Source organism: Anarrhichthys ocellatus, unplaced genomic scaffold (assembly GCF_004355925.1).
Source record: "Anarrhichthys ocellatus isolate YVR2014 unplaced genomic scaffold, GSC_Weel_1.0 scaffold1, whole genome shotgun sequence".
Classification (NCBI taxonomy): Eukaryota; Metazoa; Chordata; class Actinopteri; order Perciformes; family Anarhichadidae; genus Anarrhichthys; species Anarrhichthys ocellatus.
The window spans coordinates 9,430,283-9,445,273 of record NW_022280031.1 but is presented as its reverse complement, the minus strand read 5'-3'; the positions used below and the strand labels follow the sequence as shown (position 1 = coordinate 9,445,273).

Below are 14,991 nucleotides of genomic sequence, written 5' to 3'. Positions count from 1 at the left end.
CCCAAACTTAAATCAAGTGCAAAGCATATTTCATGTACGAGGGTAAAGAAAGGCCAAGTAAGGAGCAGCCATGAAAACTGATCTCTCTAGCTCACCATTGGTTTTTAAACACATTTGAATTTATGCACACAGAAAACATAGAAGACGTACATGAATTTGAGAAGAAAGTTATGATGAGTGGTAATCATTTTCAGATAGTGTATTTGTAATGGATACATTTCTTGCCTTCTTAATAGTTATGTAAGTTTGCCAAGCAGTGCAAGTCGGAAGGTCAAATGTATGAAATAAAGTTTAAGCTGCATCTGGAATTTTGGTAATTCAATACTGTCCAGGTGATGTATAAGCAATTTTTAGTTGTTATTAGATTCATTTCATAGAATTGCTACGTGGACATTGTTTTAAGACGCTAGACTACAGTACAACAAGAGTATTTATATAACCATAATGTAATAAGTCCATAATGTAATAAGCTTGGAGCCTATATATGTGAAAATGAAGAAAGAACGATACATGTAGCCTGGAGTTCACATTGTTTATTCAGTATTAAACTAAGAGATTTTAATGTGACTTCCAGCACAGCAATTGAAATTGACATAAAATGGGGATAGTGTAAACAAAATGACATTATAGTGGACTAGAGTCTAGTTACAATTCAGCTGGGCTCGGATAACGTTCAGAGTACTAGCAGAGGTGGCCAGCCCTTTAAATCAATCTCCAAATTACATCTCATAATAAGATAATCAATCCATAAAAATCAACAGTTAGAAGTTTCTGTGGTCAAGGTAATTCTAACAAAAATACTGATAATACTGTGTGGACAACACTGAGAGTAAACTTGTTTTCTTCCAGTATTTCTATAAGAGCTTGACTGAGTTCAAGAGAAATAATTGGAGATTATACGATGACCAGTCTGGTACAGACACTATATCAAATCCATATCTCCAAACCATCTCCACAATCCAGAGAATGACCTAAATGTAAGAAAGTCATTCAACTGGGGATTTTCTACCTCAAGCCAGCGTTCTCCATCTCCAGACCAACCAAGCAGTGTTTTCTATCCCTCCAGACTGCCTCCATTCTCCACAAAGTGTTAGGCACTTCTGTGTATAGACATGAAGTAGTATTTAATGATCAAGTCATAAAATATTATTCCAACATCATTAAATAAAACTCAAATGATGTGTTCACTGTTTTTCAACCCAGACCATATTAAAATGTTGTTTCACGTGATTTATATTGCGTGGCACAAACTAGCGGCGGTATTGACAGACTTACACCTCTGCTACCCCTCTGACTGCTTTACAGTCCAACAGCACCTGTTGAAAGACCCAGGTGAACCTCACAGGACGGTCAGACATGTATATATGTGCTACTACCAAAAAGAGAGTTGCAAGTCATGCTGTCTCTCACAGGTAGGTTTTTGTTCACTTTATTTCTTCAGTTACATCTGTATTAGAAACCTCAAATCAATTCAACATACCAGAAAGCAACAGACCACATAAAAGCCTGTCAGTGAGCTTTCCATTCCATTCATTTTGTTTTTTGAAGATTGCCTCTTTGGACTGTGTTTGAGTCCAGTGAGAAGCGGCAGAATAATAATCCTGAGACTTGAACTTGAGTGAGCGTCTCATAAATGATAGGAAACATCATTTCAGTTGGGTTGAGTAAATAAACAGTGAACCAATTGTTTTAGTTGAAAGAATTAGCAGGTAGGAAACATTTGCTAATATATATATTCATATTTCTGCTCGCCTTAACAAAGTGGTTTGCATGAAATCAAGGTGAACTGTTTATCACACCACTGCCGGCTAACAGTGGAGGCCAGTTAGCTTGTGGGCTCTGTAGCTAACTAACATTTGTAGGGGTCATTTTTCTTATTTGTAACGATTAAGTTCTGCTGTTAACAAACCAGCGTTTTGGGCAACCGTGGCTCATGGGGTAGAGAGGGTCGTCCGGTAACCGCAAGGTTGGCGGTTCGATCCTTGGCTACGACATGTCCTGTGGCGAAGTGTCCCTGAGCAAGACACTGCTCCCCGGGCGCTCCTCAGGGGCAGCCCACTGCTCCCTGTATACTAGGGATGGGTTAAATGCAGAGGATAAATGTCCCCACTGTGGGACTAATAAGGGGTTGTTCTTCTTCTTTTTATTTTGGTTTCAAACTAGCAACCCCCCCAGAAATGTATCACAGTCCACCCATATTCCTTTTTGTGACAAGCCTGGTCTGATGACAGAGAACGTGTCCTTCGATGAAGCAACGCTGTCAAAATCTGCACTTGGAATATGTTGTAAATCTAAACAGATGACATTGTTATCCCGTCAATACACAACATTATAAAGTCCAGTTCTCCCTTCATAAATCTCTTTATACTGTAAAAAAAATTGCATCGTTTTCCAGGGCTCTCCAGGATTTTGTCTCAGTTTAGTTTTGAACATGTGTCAACACTTGAAACACGTCCACTCTGATATAAACTGACATAAAGAGTCATAATATCTTCTCAAGTTGCATTTGTTGTTTTCTGAAAACTTGCTTTTCCTGTTTCGGTGTTATCAGGTTAATTTACAGCCTTAGTGTATATTCATATCAACAGTGTTATAGTTCAGCCCTTAAAATAGGGTTTAATCAACCACAGCCACATAAGCAAAGCAAAGACCCTTTAAAGTAAAAGTAATTGTAGGTCTAGAAACTAAAGTCCAGTAAGAGGAAAAAACTCTTTGGTATTTCCAAGAGAAAAGGGATTGCACAAACAGTATTGGATCAGAGAGGAGAGAGATTTGTATCAAGTAATTTTAAAATGCACAACAGATCTAGGTGTCATCTCAAGAGGTATTGGGTTGGAGAAGGTATGCATCTGAGCATACGAGAGTGCGGTCCTGTTATCAAAAGCGTACCATTCACACTACGAGCATATGGATCTATCTTAGCGTAGTGTCGTGAGATTTTCACTCAAGGAATTAAATTAGATGTTGAGCAATGTCTGCTTTACAGAGAGCCCGGCGAAACCCGATAACACAGAAATGTGATTTTCACATTAGAGGAGAAATGCAAATATCTTAACTAAAATCTACAAAACAAGGATTAATAGAGATTTGGTAAAGGCGAGGAATCTACTTGAAAATTCAGGCCTTAAGCTAAGCCAAGGCCATTTGTTCACATAGCAAGAACGACAAAGAGAAATGAAACGTATTAAAAAAGAGATGATGACTTCCAATCCTCTACCAGTCCGTCACCAGCTCTGACGATTCAGACGAGGAGGAATTCACTGAATACAGCCGAAGCCCCTCAAAATAAACAATGTAAAAGTCAACAAGATGTGAAACATTAAACGAGGAGAGACCTTTGATTAAGAACTCTCTCCCTTCACATGTTAAGAGTAGAGAATGTGTCCAAGACAGATGCTATCAACCATTCACTCTGATGTCCGCCACCTACAGTACTTATAGAATTGGACCCATCTTCAGGCTGATGCACGACGCTCTCATGATTTTTCTCTGAATAAGTCTGTTAAGTGAGATCATATGAACAAAAGAAATATTGTAATATTGCCACAAGCCACCATTAATGTTTCCTCTACGTTGCAACAAGAACAAGCGGTGGATTCAACATCGTCCCGTAAGGGTGTGTGTGTCACAAAGGCCACTGTATGCAATCAAACTGGAAGACTTTAACCTTGCCAAGGACAGGAGGACAGACTACATTTCTACTGAGATCTGAGCGTCCATTTTCCCATTATGCTGCCGTTCTTATCTACAGAAACACTAAAATCCGGTTAACTGGAGCCATTCTCTCATTTGCCTTTGGAGGTCATTTTTCATGCTTGAAGAACTCCAGTCACTCAGATGGCACAAGGGGCTCCATTGTATTAATAGCTCGTTCTGTGAGGGTCCAAAGGCCCGGTCCGCACAGCCTGGCAGACACTCGTAGACCACAGCTGGAACTCACTCTGCCCCATACATCCAGCTGTGCAGCAATGGACTGACAGCAAAGACAAAGCAGGGAAGCTTCTGTCCTGTCGTTTGATCAATAAAAGAGGGACGAATTCACCAGTGACTGCTCTCAGCATCTTTTGCCTGGCAAACCTTGTAAGAAACATTGGACATATCGTGGAGCCAACTAGGCCAGGCAATATAGTGTAAACCAAGGCTGGATGAAGCACTTCTCAGCTCTGATAAGACACGGGTCAAAGTTGTTCCTGGGCTTGTGGGAGTGTGTAGCTGACATCTACTTTGCCCCCCCCCCCTGTGGTGGTGGTTGGGGCCCTCAGGAGGAGAAGCAAAGGCTGCAGCACTCCATGCAGATCTCAAGGCAGTCTGCAGACTCACAGCAGGCATCAATGATGCCACAGTCCATGTCACAGGGTAGGTCACAGTCGCCACACTCCTCCGACGCACAGCAGCAGCAGAAACACGAGTCGTCCCCCGCGCAGGAGCCGCAGGTGGCGCAGTCCAGGACGATGTTACACAGAGTTAGGAACTCACAAAAGAGGCAGGCCAGAATACAGTGAACACAGCAGTCTGGAGAGAGAGAGACAGAGAGAGAGAGAGAGAGAGAGAGAGAGAGAGAGAGAGAGAGAGAGAGTGACTTTCTTAACATGAACAATTCCTGATTATATTCTGTAACCATTTTGTATTCTAATCTGTTTTTCTTTTTCTCCTTTATGCAATATTTCCCTTCTCTATATGCTTTGGATACATACACGAATTTACATGTCATGGCAATAAAGCAAATTGAAAAAAAAAAATGAAACTGAGTTTGTCAGAAATAGTTTGTCAATGCAGTCACTGTGATAGGTCAGAAATCATGAAACATGATTAGTTTTCTTCAGTGCCAGGCCAGAGTGTAAGGACGTCCAGTCCCGATGGCATTTAATAGGGAATAAAACATTTCAGGTGGTAATAAGCCTGTTATCTTTACTTCTCAGCTCCACCACAGAACCACCCTCTTCTTTGTTGAGCTCTCAGTATTAGTCATGTAGAAGACATGCCAGTCGGCACTTTTAAGTATTAGTGAAAAGAAAAGGTGGCCCCTTTCACCATATAACAGTTACCTTGAGTTGTAAATGATAACTTTCAACTATTTGCAGCCATGAATCTAGCCTACTTACTTTCAAAGATAAAACAAGTTTATATAACCACTCAAGCCATGATAAGAGGTGGATGAACGAACCTGCATTCCAAACCAGGAATGGTTGAAGGAATGGCAAGGTTAACATATTTAGATTTTTTCCATCCTGATGAATTTCTCTTTTGTTTTTTGATTCATATTTTTTCAGTTGGCATTTACAGTTCGTAAAGATTCATAAATATAATGTTGAGAGGGTTAAAATACACTCTTCAACTGAACCATAAGTTGCTGCTTTTGCAATATGTCCATCAATGCTAATTACATTTCTTTTTCTTTTTTGAATTACAAAAAAATAAATCATTTTTTATCTCTATCCTGATCCTCTGACGAGACATGTGGAATAAAACTTTAATGTTGAACCATGCTACCTATCCCTCCCTCTCCTGCTGCCTCCAGCCCCTCCGTCGGTTTCTGCATCTCACCGTCCTGTGATTCTGTGGGAAGCTGAGAGTTGTTGCTCTTGGAGCTGCTCTTGCTTCTCTTGCTGCTCTGGGAGGTGATGGAGGGGTTGGACCGCAATTTCTTGGTGTGTTTGGGTCCCGCTGAAGAGGACGAGGAGGTGGATGAGCCGCCTCTCGGGAGGGAACTGAGCTTAGGATGCTCACGAGGGCCTCCGTTCCTGACCCCGTTGGACCGGAGGGTGTGCGTGTGAGGCGTGTGCGTGTGCGTGTGATGCGTACAGTGCGTGTGAGAGGAGTGTGTGTGGTGCTTGGCTCCGTTGCGTAGTTTGCTGCTGGGCTGTGTCCGACATGGCTGGGTATGGTGGCTGGGCGTGGATCTGGCTGCTGGTTGAGCTGGAGAGGTACAAAAGGACATCCATTTACAATAAGCTGTGGACAATAAGCATTTTCAAAATTAATACAAATAAATTCAGTTTATATATATATATACAATATATACACTGAAAGCACTGTTGGTTGCTTTAATAAGAAATCCCCTTTCAAAAGCAATTTCAATTTACATGGCTGACAAAACCTGCAGTCCTCTTTTTGTGAAAAAAATGTATTCTGAAGTTCAGCTGAAGCCAAAATGAAGCCTCAGCCGTCTGAGTGAGTCAAATCAAATGGGTATCATCCAAAGTGAATGTCTTCCTACTACCAAAGCCCTTCCTGAGCGCAGTGTAGGGACAGACTGAAAGACGGTCACTATGGAAGATATCTGCTTGATTTGTCGAAATCAGACTGCAGATGTTAGCTTTGGCTGCACTATGGAACACATCTTTAAACAGAAATAGTGGACTGTGGATTTTACCGATTTCACCTGTATGGACAGGAGGAACAATTACAGTGAACAACAGTAGTGTCAACGTCCATTTAAAGCATGTGAGCATTGTTGTAAGTGCTTGAGCAGGCTTGCCAACATGTGTGGATAATGCAGCGCATCACTGTACAGCTCTGAGGCAGGGCCGATGCCCCCCCTCAGTGTGTGTGCATGCAGACTTGTGCTGATGCAGCAATTATAAAGCTCACCCCAAAGGCAATAGCTCTAGGAAGAGCTCCGTATTTACTGAACTGACCACTGCTCTATACTTGTCTAGACTCTTGCGTAACTATAAAGATACAACGGGAGAAAAAAAACGCAATCAATGAAATGAGTGTAAGAGAGGAAGACAGAAATGCTTGTCTAGGGAAGAGCCCATCATTTCAATACCTGGGTTTTTGGAAGAATGCAGTTTTGATACAACATATATAGTATCTACAAACATAAACCCCTGAGAGCATGCACAGTTTTTAATCTTGGCTCAATATACCACTTGGTATATTTGACCTCTAATCGAGTACTATTCAGCAAGACAGATGGAGGCAGAAAAGCACACCTTCGCTGCCAAACAAAACACACACCTTGAAAAGAAGAATAAAATGGACGCCTGGTTTATATATATTATTGTAGTATTTAATACCACCCTAACATATTTTCTTGACTTGAAAGCATCTGGTGTCAAGAGGTGTGGTGAGAATTAACTGGGCAGGGGAGAGCACAACAGAGTGGTCCTGAGCTCTGGCTGTGAAACACGACTGGCAATAAAAGCGTCCGTTCGATAACCACTCGGAGACAGATAACCCATCCAGGCCTGTTTTGATTGGCCGATAGCCGTGGTCACACAACCAATCCAGTGTTATTAAAGATTCTTTCATTCAGCGTTTTCTAACGTTGCTCCAGATGTTTGGCAGGCTGCAGGGCCAGTGTGTGCGTGTTCATGTGCATTAGTGTGTAATGCTTTCTCCGCTAAAGTATGTCAAAAGTCAATACCTAATGCTCTCCTGTGTTATGTCTCCCTCCCTTTCTCTTTTACTAAATTCATCTCCTCTTTTTCTGTCTCTCTGTCTTATTGCTCTCTTTTAGCCTTTTGCACAATACTGTATTTTAACACTCTGAGCTGGCCAGGATATAGGTCGGAAGAGAAGAAGGGGATTAGAGAGAGGGGAGGGAAACTGTGCACAATTTCTTAATATTCCCTCTTGGTCTGTATTGTCCAGGGGATTGTGATTCAAATTCATACTTCTTGTGTGTGTGTGTGTGTGTGTGTGTGTGTGTATGAACACAGTACATAGGCGGATCTGGCAGGCAAACAGACAGACAGACAGAGAGAGACGGGGAGTCAGGACTGTCTCCAAACAGAGCTTGAGGTTAGGCCCACTCACACACAAATATATGCATGCAAGGACACGTGCGGACACACACTCATGCACATGCACACACACTGAAAAAACACAAGGTCCCTTTGTCTGAGATCAAGAAAGCAGGCTAAGGGAGAAAGATTGAGTGAGAAAGAGAGAAAACAAAGTTGAAGAAATGGGTTGCTGCTTGTGCATATTTGGACCAGGAGGAAGCATGGGTGTGACTCATAAACACAATGATTCAGCAGTGGGAGCTAGTTAAAAATAACAGCAAATAAAGAGCCAAATGACTGTGTGATTAACATGATGAGACTGGGAAACCGCAGAGCGTGCATGTGTGACGCTAACCAGCAGCGTTGGCCACTGGGGGTGCTGCGACCTCTAAGGTGTGTGTATGTACATGGAGGTCTGTGCAGATGTGTTGAGCTGGTGAGCGAGCCTGAATGAGTCACCATCAGTTGAATGCAAGATCGCACACATCCTCATTCACACACCCTCCAGACCTCTTCTTTCTCTCCTTTGCGTCTCTCAGATACCCTGTACTTACACACCTCCCTCCCAGACCAGAGATCTGTCTGTCTGTCTCTCTCTCTCTCTCTTATCCTCTGCTGGAATGAGTCACCAGAATGACTATGAACTCTGTCTCTATTCCAGCTGCTTTATCCTACCGTCTCCTCTGGTGCAGTTTGTCTGCCTATGTAGGTCAAAGTGTTAAAATGTCTAAACTATAGACTATAGACTATGAGATCAGTCAAAAAAAAAAGCAGAAACATCAAATTTGTACTTAATCAGCAAAGAACACAGAGAAAAAGGATTGATGGTGCAATCATCCACAAATCTAAAACTTTACAAAAATGCACATACAGGCTTTTATTGCTTTTTTGCCTTATTAAGCACAACAGAGGCAAAGTATCTGGCTGTTCAATCAAATATTTCCTACTCACTCTCAACACTGAAGCAAATTCTGATTTTCTGCAGTGTAATTGTTTAGTCACTGAGGATATATGCCATTAATGATGACGTAGGCTTGGCTTGATTGGCGTACTTTCACAATATTTGCATATTTCAAAATCCTCTTACCATTTTAAAGTGCCTTGAAAACATGTTGTCAGCCCGGTCTCCCAGAAACCTCTCACCCACTGACTCCCTTCTGTGAGAGCAGCGTTGTTTTTATTTGTGGGCCAAAAGTGTCAACTACTAAAACAGTGAGAATGGGAAAATGATACGTTGCTGCTGTATAATGTTATTTAAAACCATTTTCAATTCGATTTTCCCACATTTTTAGCTGCTACATGTATACAGCGCTCCAACCAACACTACAGCGTTAATGAGGTTTGTTTAGTTGAACTCACTACATTGAAAAAGTAGTATGAGCGCAGAGTTCAGTCAGATGTGCTAGACTGACACTTCAAAATTAGGTGTGAGCAAGACAAAATTGTGACTCACAATATCCCATCATTCAAATGAAGACTACAACGTTTTAGAGAGTATACAACATTTATAATGTCCATGTGATCTTAATGAACTACAGTCGTCAGTGGTGCTACGTTTACTGTATGCGTTTGTGTTATTTGTGCTGCCAGGTTAAAGATACCAAAGCCTGCAAAAAAATCCCACACCTTATCTGTAATGAGCAGTTCATACTGACAGAACATACAATACGATGCGCATATGGTGCATTACAATAAGCAAGCTTTATGCAACCCATACAACTAAAGACAGAGGTACAATAGGCAGATCTGATTTCATTGTGAGCCTAACATTGAGCATGTTACAATCGGCTGTTTTGGCCCCTGAGGATGTACTAGAGAGCTGTACTTCTAGCAAAGTGGAGAGACAAAATCCAAACGTTAAGTATTTGAGGACATTTTGAACCCAATCGATCCTCATAATTGCAAACAACCCGACACTAAAACTAACTGAATTAACCTTTAAATGGAAGGTGTATAAACCACAAATTGATAGCATAATATGCACATTACATTCCCCTGTAAAGTGTTTACATCGAATAGCCTAAATATGATTAAACCAGCTCAGAATTCAAAGGGTCGACGTTTCCTGATGTGTTAGTCTTTGCACATGTTTGCGGAATATATCGCAGAAAAAACACAGCTGTGCATGGGCATTAGTCTTTTGTTTTGAAAGTACATTTTTTTGTTTCTGTGTTTGTATGAAAACATGAAATATGACATTAGCCGATGCAGAACAACAACGGGCCCAATACCCAGAAATTCTGGAAAAATTCTTGTGGTTTTTAGACATTCAGAAACATTATCTATTCCCTTTAATCCAGCGGTTGGAAAAGCACCTAAATTCCAATTTTTTTGCAACATTTGACTCACTTCCGTGAACTTCTCCTTAAAAATGAATGGAAAAAGTATGAAAATATTTCAAGAAGAGGGTTCGGCCTATATGTTGAATAAAAGAGGAAATAAACAGCGGATTTGCGAGAACAACACAGCATCACTAATCTTTGACCTGAGACATCAACCAACCACCTCATTCACAATTGACCCCAGAAATGGAAAACAGTTTCAGCACAGTGACTGGTCTCTAATTAAAGGCGATATCACAGTCCTGTTAGATTTTCCACCAACAACACACTGCACACTCCTCCCCTTTCACGACAAGATAATAACAAACAGCATTCCGCTTGCACACACGTCCATGTCCTCATTCGCTGAATAAAGGACTGTCTTCTCTCTGGTCCATGTTAAGATCTCATTTAGTGAGGATATTTCAAATTGAAGTGCAAGTGTCATAAATGCTACTGTGATCTTGTCAGTGATGAATTACATGCTTCATTGGTTTCTTGCGAGTCCAAAAGCGTGTGAGCAGTTAAACATCTGTGAACATGTGTGACTGTGACGTCAAAGACGACAGAGGATTCATGACATCACTGTCAGGGAGTGTGTGTGTGTGTGTGTGTGTTTGACTCAGGTCATAACACACACACTCACATCTGTTAACACCTCTCCGTGCACATTGTTCTCAGACAGCTTGTCACAGGCCCAGGGCCAGACACATACTATAGCTCTGATGTCATCACTGCGAGACAGAGAATGAGGCGATTTTCTGTTTTTGCTTCTGTTTCCTCACCCTCTCACTCGCACACACACATGCACATGTGTCACGCACACACCCATGACCTCACCACAGACTTGCCTCACAGCTATTTTGTAACATCTTCACGCAGATCATCAAGCCAGGGGAACAGATTGATGATTGATTGATTGGTTGCTGATGACACAGAACGTATGTAAACTGCATTCAGACTGATAGTGGCTTGTGAGATTCACAGAAGACACAAAGCAACTCACACACGCAAAAATGCAGAGACAAACATATAACTATGGAGACGAGCAGGAATATGCTGCATATTCACCTGAGAAAGTTTAGAACTTTCACTGTTTACTTCATGGTTCAAGTCCTGTGAACGCATGTGTGATTGTGTAAGTTGTAGAAGGAGGACGCTGTGGATGAAGGGAGGAGGCACATGAAGGCAAATGGAAAGCCAGTGAGGACTGGTGTTCATGGCGGTACATTTTGTCCAAGCCTGCTGTAGTTGCATAACCCTCTCTGCACAGCACATGGAGCTGGTGGGTTTCATAGGTTTTATTGGGATGTAAAATAAGGCAGGGAGAGAACGGCAGACAGAAAATCAAATTTCAGCTTGGGCCTGAAGTAGACAAACACAGCATACAGAACAGGTAGAGGAACAAACACAGACAGAGACAGCGTACACTCACACACCTACTCAAAACACACTGAATTCACCTACTTATTCATTTCCTGACTGAACTGCTGGTTATTCAGTTACTGCAAACTAGCTATTACCATGGGGCAGGTTTGTGTGTTTGTGAATGTCACCCATGGCAGGGCCTGGAGTCCAGGAAAAAAAGCTTGTAGTTTTATAACATTTGCTCAGATTACAGGTTACTCAACTCTCTTCTCAACGCTCTTTTCCTCCTGTCATTCACTTACACTACCCCTCCTTTTCTGTGAATGACAGGAAGAGCACATTTAGACCACTGTATGGCATGGAGATTTTCTTAACAGTGGCCAAGCATCCAGACAACTTAGCTAAAGGTTTGTGGGTGTTTATTATTGCGAAGCTCGGTCATCTAAGTGAATAAATGACATAGTAGAACCAGTTCGAAAATTAGGTTGAGATTCTACTCATTTCAAACTGGAATGAAAGCAAGGAAAATATATGTGGTGGGGTAAAGACATAGCGTACTTGCGTAACCTTTGGCTTTGCTACAGAGAGTTGGAGCAACTGCACGTCAAAGAGAGTGAAAGAGAGTCTCTCTGGCTGAAACATAACCGTGGGACTAGTAATATGAGGGAGTGAAATGGGTGGTGGCGGTTAGTGATATGACTCTGGAAGGAGAACTTCCAGGTGTTGTGACGGTCCTCGCCAGCAAATTAGGGTGGAGTGTAATGACTGGACAGCTGGGGATTTTGGTAAGTAGTTTAGACTTGGACAGCTGAATGTAAATAACACACACACAATTTGAGACACAGCAATTTCAATACAGTACTTACTTCAATACAACAGCCAACTACAGTAGCAATTTCTTAAAGCAATTGGAAATGTTTTTGGAGAGGATTGGTCAGAAAACAGCATCACAGATGAAAGAATAGAGCGCACAACTTCTGGTTTCTGTCACAGAAGAAAGAAAAACTCAATAAAACTCACCGACATTTTTTATAATGCAAATGAAAAGCCCAAAAAAACTCAGCCCAAAAAAACATCCTTAAATGTATGTTGTGTGGTTTAGTTCATATGTCTAGACAGGGATTGTAATTGTTTTACAGAATGATGTAATAGTGATGTTTGTTTAACATATTCGTTTAAAGCAACCTTTAACAAACGGCATTTCCAATAAGACTGTCGTGGGTTAAAGAGTTGAGTGGTGAGCTATTCGAATAAACGGAGAGGGACGAATTGCAGGGATGTATTTTTTCAGGCATTCTTTCCATTATCTTTATAATTTCTCCTTCATTTTATTCATATACAGTAGAGAGGTGACAGAAAATGAGGAGTGAGAGGTATGGATGACGTGTGACAACAGGCCCCGATTTGACTAGAATCAAGGATGTTGTGATAACTTAGTTGCCATCTTAAACCTCTAGGCCCCAGAGCAAAATGACACTAGTAACATGAATGTGGGTGGATATCATGGATAAGGAATGGCTGTGCTCGAAAAATAAGATTTTTATGAGAAGCACGTGCTGTACTCATCTACCGTTTCTTAGAATATAGATGGAAAAAGATGTCCAATGAACCCTAAATAAGTAAATTCCACAGTGCCAGCCAGACAGAGAACACAATGCAGAATAAAGAGCAAAAGAGGAGGAAATATGTTTCATTTCAAGTTTGAATATTTGGGTGCTTGTGTTCAGAAATCAGAAACTTAACCTACTTACCTGACAATGTAAATGTTTCTCTCTGTGTGTATGATTACCTGACCTTTCTTCAGGGTGTACAAATGTATTTGTTTAAGGTCAGGACAGACCAGTGATCGGTAATGGAAACAAAACTCTTACCAGCTTCGCCAAGTGTGTGTCTCCATATGTGTGTGTGTGTGTGTGTGTGTGAGGGTGCTATTTACTCACATGTGATGCTCTTGCTGGGTGTTGTAAGCTCAGAGTGTGAGAGGATTCTGCTCCACTTGTCTCCATCATCGCCTTGCAACCTTTCTGGGGTGCCATTCAACCTCAATATGAGGGGCTCAGTATAGGTGTGGGCCACATCTAAAAAAACACAACACAATTACATATACAATTAAAAAACAGTTTTCCGTAAGACCATCCTGAGTGAGTAGCTGCTTTCCTTGATGATATTATCAGGTACCAGCAGCAAGCTGTTTTCCCACTTGTAGTAAACCTGTCTACTCCCATGTCATTTCCCATCCACTAGCACTTAATTAATTTAAACAGAGTGGTTCTGCTGACTTCAACAAAGCAGAAGATTTTGTCTGTATGTGTGCGCTCTGTCCTGAACTTGCATCTGGAAGCAGTTAAATCCAACCCCTTGGGACTGTTTAGGGGTCTATGTGTATGCTTGTGAAAGCTGAAATCTGTGTGGGTGCGGCGATGACTGAGAGTGGATGTATGTGTGTTCAAAACGAACACATGAGAGAACGTACACATAATATACATACAGTAAATACATGTCTGGTTGTGTAATGTGTTCACCGGTACAATGCAGAGCTCTAATGAAGCTGTTATTATGCACACATGTACATACATACATACATACACACTACACAGGTCTTCAAAGCAGGGCAGGCTTGGGCCTCTGAGAGGTGCAGACTCATTCCTGGGCAAATGGGAGCCAGCTGGGTTTGATAAACACACACACACACACACACACACACAGACACACACAAACCAAACCTCGTCCTGTGCGTGGACTCAACACTTCCCGGCTATGTTTATTTACTCTATCCACTCTCGCTCACTTCTCTATCTGTCCTCTCTTTCCTGTCCCCTGCCTCTCGTACTCTTCGCCTCCAGTTCAGGTTCTCTATTCACTCTTACAAATAAATTCCTTCACATATTTGGCATAACTCCATAGATTAATTCCCACTTTTACAGCTAAATACAGCTGTATAATGTCTATGCAAAGGTAGCTCAGCTGTAGACAGAGTGCTTTGTGTGAAGTGAAAGAAAAGAGGCAAAACTTAAAAACGAAAAAATGATTTCTGGGAATGAGATGAGTATCCAGTTATCTGGTTCTGGTATAGTGTTTGTCCAAACATAACCACTGTACAGTATTCATCATATGGATTGAAACACTTTGCTTTACTTATTTAGTCTTTAGTACCACCAAGGTAAGCTGATCATCAGCTGATCTCAGAATGCAAGAACAAATGAATCCACGTGGCAGAGCTGTCTCTTTAAATGAAGCTGAAATGCCATTGCACACATTTCACTCACAACTGCGCTTTAAATTAACTTAGTTTAACTACTGAAAAGAGAATCAGTTTAGTTCCTATTTACTAAGATATCACACATATTCAACATTCTAGGGCTGAGCAATATATTAATAGTTAGGGTCTTTCCTATATACAAATGACAACATTCTCACACTGTATTGAGATGTTGTGTCAGTTGCAGCTACAATTTTAGATTTTTTTGATTTCCCTGTAAAACACAAACACACAGAAACAAAAAAAGTCAAAAACATTTGACTCTGTGAGATGGGCATGAGTTTTACTGGTTATAATGTTACGTTTTAAC

General features: G+C 41.3%; 1 protein-coding gene across 2 annotated transcripts in view; it reads right to left on the bottom strand.

Annotated features, from left to right (window-relative positions):
• Window positions 1-2,095: 2,095 nt before the first annotated feature.
• The window catches only part of mdfi (MyoD family inhibitor), a 24,630-nt gene continuing 11,734 nt past the window's right edge, over window positions 2,096-14,991 (bottom strand). For both annotated transcript variants that reach the window (XM_031849614.1, XM_031849623.1), the window contains 3 exons: window positions 13,363-13,500; window positions 5,545-5,916; window positions 2,096-4,512 (listed from right to left, as the gene is read on the bottom strand). In XM_031849614.1, the coding sequence (XP_031705474.1) occupies window positions 4,259-4,512; window positions 5,545-5,916; window positions 13,363-13,500 (764 nt within the window). In that variant the 3' untranslated portion in view covers window positions 2,096-4,258. The remainder of the gene's footprint in view (window positions 4,513-5,544; window positions 5,917-13,362; window positions 13,501-14,991) is intronic.